The 7,576-nt window shown below is 40.7% G+C and overlaps 1 protein-coding gene across 1 annotated transcript; it reads left to right on the top strand.

The window, feature by feature from the left end:
- Nucleotides 1-4,456: 4,456 nt before the first annotated feature.
- LOC124122136 (lengsin-like) lies at nt 4,457-7,084 on the top strand. The gene is made up of 2 exons (XM_046485254.2): nt 4,457-4,589; nt 5,368-7,084. Exons 1-2 carry the CDS (start codon nt 4,457-4,459, stop codon nt 6,474-6,476), a joined length of 1,242 nt encoding a protein of 413 aa, XP_046341210.2. The 3' UTR covers nt 6,477-7,084.
- The last annotated feature ends 492 nt before the right edge of the window (nt 7,085-7,576 follow it).

Raw genomic sequence — 7,576 nt, 5'->3', positions numbered from 1 at the left:
TTGCCCTCTGTACAGGTATGTACATGTTTAAATTACCGGCCCCTTTTCACCCATGAAGATCCGGGTTAGAATTTGTTTTCAGCAACCCATGCTTGTTGTAAAAGGCGACCAACGAGATCGGGTGGTCAGGCTCGCCCGACTTGGTTGATGCATGTCATGCTCAATCACTGTTATGAAATCAATCTTTGCTGGAAATGTTGTTTTTTTTCAAGGCCGGTCCACACCGAAGAGGAACTGCTCAGCACGTCGTCATAAAACATATGTCGTCAGTGTTTTTAGCAACCGAGTCTGACGCAGCCCGTGGACATTCGAGTTTGGCGATCAATTAAAAAGTGATTTTGTGCTACTAGCGAAAAACACGACGGGGATAATATCACGGATTCAGGATCTACCATTTCTATTTGTGTTCTCCAATGGAGATGTCATCCTTTTTAGGTTTTACGGCCACCTCTGAGCTGTTCATTTTCGTGGTCTGAGTGTTTTCTGTTAAGTTAAAATTTCAAAAGCCAGCGTTTTAAGAAAACTTTGTGTTTTGTGTACAGTTAAAATAAAACACAAAGCGTTCTTAAAACAGATGATTAAAATAATAAAAGGTTGGTTTGTTTCGATACAGACGTGATAGGTACACTTTCCTGTTGTAATTGGAATGGGTACAATGTGAGAGAGCATGGAATTCATTCGCCATTCCGTTCATGTTGGTGGGTTCCTGTGAAGGTGTTTCCAGTTGTCTTAGACGCGTCCTGCAACAAGGTTGCTCGAGTACTGATGATATCGCGGCTGATGTCAATCATGAAAGAGCACTTTCAGTTTAATTTGATTGTGCAGATTATTTTAGCGTCATGTCAGTCAATCTTGACTCTAAATGAAGGTATGGGGGCGAATGGGTCATAGCAGAGTGGAGATATTGAGGCTATTTCATATGTCGTGAAAATATCTCCTTTCCCCCGTCACTCGATGAGAGAAACATGTTATTTTACACGACACATAGAATTTCTAATATATTATATACCTGTTGTGTAGGTGTCAGCCGGAAAATTAATTTTGTTTATTACAAATATAAAAAGAGACATTTTCACCTAATATCAAAACATTTTCAAGAGAATAACAAGCGTCAAGAAGCGATATTACCCCATAAATGACCATCTGTCGTAATTTTGCCTTGTCAATGTGGAACTAATGTGAAAAGGCAATCAACAGTTTATGTGAGGGATAGACACTGAAGTGTGTAATACACTTGATAATGGAGGGTGTATTAATACTGATAATGTGATTTATTCAATGTCAGGTATGATGTTGAGATTGTTTTACAAGTTATGAGACATGACCAGTAACACCTGGTACCGCCATTATTGTGTGCATACCTCGTGGGTAGTATTAAGTTTCGCCTACGTTTTCCATTTCTAGTATGTTAGCGTGGTTCTAATAAGCATCGTGGTCGTTGAACCAAATCAGTGTGCAAGGGAGATTCCGTCAGGGACAGCAACTAAAATAGAGGCTGCAATCCGTACATTACATCAGACTGGTAAACTATGTTTACCTGTAATGGTTTATTATAAGCCAACAAAGTACGATATCAGCGGGAAACAGAAAATATGACTTTCCAGTCAGCACCCGTGGTTAACGTTTAGGATATGCATAGCTTTGGGCTTTCATCTCACTAAATAACTCGCTGTTACTTAGCTTTGCTGTTATCTTGTTCAAGACATTGTGCATTGTTCCAAGTACAGAATCCAAAATAAAATATCAACACCAGAGAATATGAATACACAATGCCATTAAGAAAGTGGTCAAAGTAACAAATGTTATATTTGGGATGTCATTAGGGACGGGACTCAACCCCCCAAAAAGTACGAGAATATGTACTTAATAAGAAAGTGTTATCCCAAATATAACATTTGTTACCAGAGAATAGCCAGTTTCATTAAAACAACGACGAAACAAGATTCCAACAAGATTTGAAGACAGCCAGTGCCATAAGGTGTAGTGCAATAAGGGTAAATAAATGATAGATACGACATGTCAGACACTCACGCTGGAAAGAACCACCACACAAATGCCACGACTGACACCCGAACAACGCCAACCGGCCCTGGGTATGATACAGATGGGACCTACCCACCATGCCCACAATGCTAGAACATTTTGTTGTTTCTGCTGTAGCTAAACTGATGCAACGTTACAGACAGACAGGGCAGACGTGTATACCGCCGCCGAAGGGGAGAGCAAACGGCGGCATGTTGCGTTCAGGAGGTCGTGCCGTATGGTGGATGGGGTGTTATGGTGTGGGGAGGAATTTGTGGGCAGGAGGTGACACCACTGGTCATCATTAACGGAAGTTTGACAGCTCAGCGTTACAAGGATGACAATCTTCGTACGATTGCCCTACCATTTCTACAATAGCTGCCACGTGACAAGCATTGACAAACATGACAACACCTGACTCCATACAGCCCGATCGTACAGAACGTCCTGACATCCAACAACGTCAACCGACGTATCCCACGTCAAGTCATCAGACGACTGACTTTTTCTGTGCACCGGAGAGTTTTGAGGTGTCTTGTAGCAGGGAGTGGTCATACACGCTATTAATGCGATGTGTCATTAAACTTGGGCGATATTTGGATGTGTGTGCCCTTTGTCCATCACGTTGAAAACTTGTTTTTGCTATCCCATCTCAATTCGGACAACAGTCATGCTTCTATCTTTTATTTTTTTTAATCTGGAGTAATTTAAAGCTATGGTAAAGTATGTTTTGGTCGTCCGATTAGTTTACATGTGTTTCACTCAGCAGTTTTACAGCTCTATGGTGAGGTGAAATGGGCTTTAACGTCTCGTTCAAGATTGTTGCACCAATATAGTGATGTGCATGTACGTATGTGTGTGGCTCCTTGTACTAGTCCGGACAAACGCCGATTTAAAAGTGCTATACAGGAATACCCCACTCAGACACAGTATATTGACTCCGAGCTGACCAGTCATTGCCCCTGCATGCCGTGCGCCAGGCAGGGTAACAGCAAATACCATTTTAACGTCTTTTGGTATGACGAGGCCGGGGATCGAACCCACGACATTCCACTCTCCTGGCAGACGTTCTATCCACTAAACCATGGAGGAGGTACCAGCGACATAGACCACCAGGATTAGATATTATCCTGCTATTGACGTACGATAATATGCTAGCCCTAAGTTCAGAAATCGGCCCTTTAGTCATAAATCCAGGAAACATGTAGTTCTAAAATGATCTTATTTTACTCTTCTAAAATTCAACTTTTTAAAGTTTTTTACGTCATTCTAAGTTCTTTTAGAATTTCTCCAATACCTTTAAAATGTCCTGATATCGTCCTGACATATATAGACATGCCAGCCAATATTTCAGATACTATCTCTGTCAATAATTCTAAGAATAATGATACCCTCTTTTTGACAAATGACACGAAACCACTCAGCAATGATTTCGTATACATTTGTTGTTTGATTACAATTATAATATTCCTTTTCCCGTAGCTACTGACAAAAACATCATGGTAACACAGGTGCTGTTTTTGACCTTAGACAATACCTCAAAAAAGTATGGAGCTGCAGGATTAAGTAAACGAGCTACGTTTGATGTTTCATCTGAAAATGTTCCTTAAAGTCTCTACATGACAGGTGAAATAGATCACTAGCGGGTATAACCGCCACGTGCCCGGATGACACATTACACCCTACGTCTCATGCCTCCAGTCAGACGTTGGATGTGTTGATGGATCAACAACAACCACTCCTGATGCAATGCTGCTTCCAATTGGCGTAAATCGTGTACAGGAGGATCTTGTGCCTGTATGCCAGCAATGAGCCCAGATTTGAACCCCCTTGAACATATTTGGTATATTCTGGGGCGGCGCATACAGGCACGAGATCCTCCTGTACACGATTTACGCCAATTGGAAGCAGCATTGCATCAGGAGTGGTTGTCTAAGGTCAAAAATAGTACCTGTGTTACCATGATGTTTTTGTCAGTAAATTTCAATCACAACTCACCAATATCTTCTTTGTTTGTTGTCAAATGTTTGTTCTATTCGATGACATTGGTATCGCCCAGCTCCTGTGGTTAGTCATCCAATGCCAGGATTTTTACCATTTGTCATGGTTCAGAAATAGGGGTGTGCTTAACTTTTTTACATTGTGTATATTTTGATACGAGATGCATAATCAGAAAAGAATGGAAGAGGGATTATTGCCTTCAAAATCATTTGTTCAGTATTAATTTCAATAAAATGAATATTTGTGCATTCGCTTATTGGTTAACGGGGCTTTTGCGCTGATATTAGCGAAGTCAATAACAGTCCAGCTGTGTTACAATGGCATTCATTTACTCCTATATGACACATTATAAAAGAATTTCCCAGCTGTAAATGACAAGTGATTGGGCCACCTGATAGCAATGAGATTCTTCAACAATCATCATTGAGTCAGAATGTCTGATCACATCAACAAGTACGACTATGTCCGCTTCTCTGTTGCTGATATGCACGGAAGATCAAGAGGAAGAGTTGTTCCCGCAAGACACGTGAAGCGATATTTGAAGAAGGGGGTCACACTTTTCGCAGGTAAAACCACTAATTATTACAGTAGTATATGGAAGTATATATATCAAAATATTTACAAAATGCCAGTATTATGATCGATAATGAGATCAAATGACGTATTATCGAGAATTAAGGAATTGCAAGATCTACCGCCACATATTATTGCCCGCCACAAAGGTTTGGGTTCTGTTCGTTTTGCTTCAACCACTTGTACATGGATGACATTTTGCATTTATCATAAAGGGATGAATGTGCAATCTCATTAAAATTAGATCTTTACGCTCATCTCACAGTGTGGAGATCTGATGATACCTCCATAGAAGATCGTGTCAGATGAACCCTGGGAGAACTTTGATTTCTAAATAAAGGATGCGGTTTTTTAGATAATCAGATTTCAGATTTTCAAAAACATTCGACTTCTTTTCTTTACCACCTCCATTCGATATTTTTTATTTAACAAGGAAGCCAGCAGAGAGCACACATATACCTTGGATGGTGCTCCATTCTGGGTTTAGAAGTCATGGCGTTCAGAAGCGACAGGGTGTATTAAATGTCCACAACAATATAGTGGCATCTAAATACATGTAGACCTTTCAGTTCATTTACGTTTTTCAGGTCGTTTGCCGCCACGCCACCCACATTTAAAAATATGCTAATGTCCATTACTCAGTCTTTCTTGTTCAAAATGCCATGACATTTGGTATGTGTAGTGAGTAGTGGGGCTAAATATATATGTTCTCTTTTGACCTTGTTTTGACCATGCTCAAGACGTGTTTTTATCGCAAGCTACTTCTTTCAGGTGCCTTATCCTTCGACCTCAACAATGAAGATACAATCATTCCATCACCTTTGCTCAAGGATGGAAGGCAGCCGAAGGTCTATGCACACCCTGACCTCAACACATTGTATAATGTGTCCTGGTCTGGAAAAGATGATGTCTTGGTAGCTGAGGTTATCTGCGAGAGCTACTGGTTAAAGGACGGATCGGCACAGCAAGCATGTCCTCGATACGTTGCTAGACAGCAACTAGAAAGGTTGGCCAGTAGTGGATATAGTTTTTTTTCTGGATTCGAACTTGAGTTTACACTGACAAAAGTTGAAAATACATTATCTCTGCAAAAAGGCTACGGGAGTCAAAGGTTCGTCAGCAAGCACAGCGACTTCCTCTTTTACTTTGATAAGCATATGTCCCAAGCAGGGGTTGATATAGATTCTTTTCATTCTGAATATGCGGGAAGTTCTATAGAAATGGTAAAAAGGCCATATGATGGTATCAAAAGTGCTGATTCTTGTGTTGTCCTAAAGAATGGAATTCTAGAAATGGGGGATAAGAAAGATTATAGAATCAGTTTCGACGCCAAGCAAGAAAGCGGAACAGTTGGTATGCACTTCAACCATTCTCTATGGTCTCTTTCCAAGGGCATCAATATTTTCCACAATCCCGATGGACTACATGGTCTTAGTACTTTGGGGAAACACTGGTTGGGGGGACTGATGAAACATGCCAAAGCTCTGACTGCCCTCTGGTGCCCAACTGCCAACTGTTACGATCGCTTGCACGAACCGGATCGTCCTGGGCTTATCTTCTGGAGCAATGATATAGGCGCTGCTTGCTTCAAAGTCAAGTCTTTGGAAACTGGAACATATCTGGAAAATCGCATTCCCAGTGGAATGAGCAACCCCTACATCACTCTGGCGGCAACCATAGCTGCAGGTCTTGATGGGATTGTAAAGAAGCTGGAATGTCCGCCTGTAGATCAATCATCTTCTTGTGCCCTTCCATGTACTCTGTCAGAGGCTATTAAGGAGCTTCAGGGAGATACGGATATGGTAAATAGCCTTGGAAAAGAATTTATTGAATGGTTTGTGTGTACCATTAAGACAGACATTGAATCTAATGTTGTTTAACATAGGAGCATCACCGTCTACAACATGAGGAAGGTCGTTTTCGTCCCCAAGTGTGTCTACATGTCAAATACGAGTATATATTCAAACAAATGTGTATCAAATGATCGAGGACTGTGGTGACAAAAGGAATATTATAATTGTAATCAAACCACAAATGTATACGAAATCATTGCTGAGTTGTTTTGTGTCATTTGTCAAAAAGAGGGTATTATTATTCTTAGATTAATTGACAGAGCTACATGTAGTATCTGAAATATTGGCTTGAATGTCTATATATGTCAGCAAGATAACAGGACATTTTAAAGGTATTGGAGATATTCTAATAGAACTTAGCATGACGTCAAAAACTTTGAAAAGTTGAATTTTAGAAGAGTAAAATAAGATCATTTACAATTTTTAAAGATTTTAGAACTACATGTTTACTGGATTTATGACCAAAGCGCTGATTTCTGAACTCTGGGCTTGCACATTATTGTAAGTCAATAGCAGTATAATATCTAATCCTGGGGGTCTATGTCGCTGATACCACCTCCATGGTTTAGTGGATAGAACGTCTGCCAGGAGAGTGGAAGGTCGTGGGTTCGATCCCCGGCCTCGTCATACCAAAAGACGTTAAAATGGTATTTGCTGTTACCCTGCCTGGCGCACGGCATGCAGGGGCAATGACTGGTCAGCTCGGAGTCAATATACTGTGTCTGAGTGGGGTATTCCTGTATAGCACTTTTAAATCGGCGTTTGTCCGGACTAGTACAAGGAGCCACACACATACGTACATGCACATCACTATATTGGTGCAACAATCTTGAACGAGACGTTAAAGCCCATTTCACCTCACCATAGAGCTGTAAAACTGCTGAGTGAAACACATGTAAACTAATCGGACGACCAAAACATACTTTACCATAGCTTTAAATTACTCCAGATTAAAAAAAATAAAAGATGTCCGAATTGAGATGGGATAGCAAAAACAAGTTTTCAACGTAATGGACAAAGGGCACACACATCCAAATATCGCCCAAGTTTAATGACACATCGCATTAATAGCGTGTATGACCACTCCCTGCTACAAGACACGTCAAAACTCTCCGGCGCACAGAAAA

The sequence above is a fragment of the Haliotis rufescens genome, unplaced genomic scaffold (genome assembly GCF_023055435.1).
Source record: "Haliotis rufescens isolate VD_foot unplaced genomic scaffold, xgHalRufe1.0.p SCAF_11, whole genome shotgun sequence".
NCBI lineage: Eukaryota > Metazoa > Mollusca > Gastropoda > Lepetellida > Haliotidae > Haliotis > Haliotis rufescens.
This window is presented reverse-complemented; position numbering and strand designations above follow the sequence as displayed.

Bases quoted from the DNA above. Each gene is read 5' to 3' on its own strand.
- LOC124122136 (XM_046485254.2), top strand. From the start codon at position 4,457: ATGTCTGATCACATCAACAAGTACGACTATGTCCGCTTCTCTGTTGCT. The intron at 4,590-5,367 runs GTAAAACCACTA...TACTTCTTTCAG, and splicing joins GGGGGTCACACTTTTCGCAG to GTGCCTTATCCTTCGACCTC.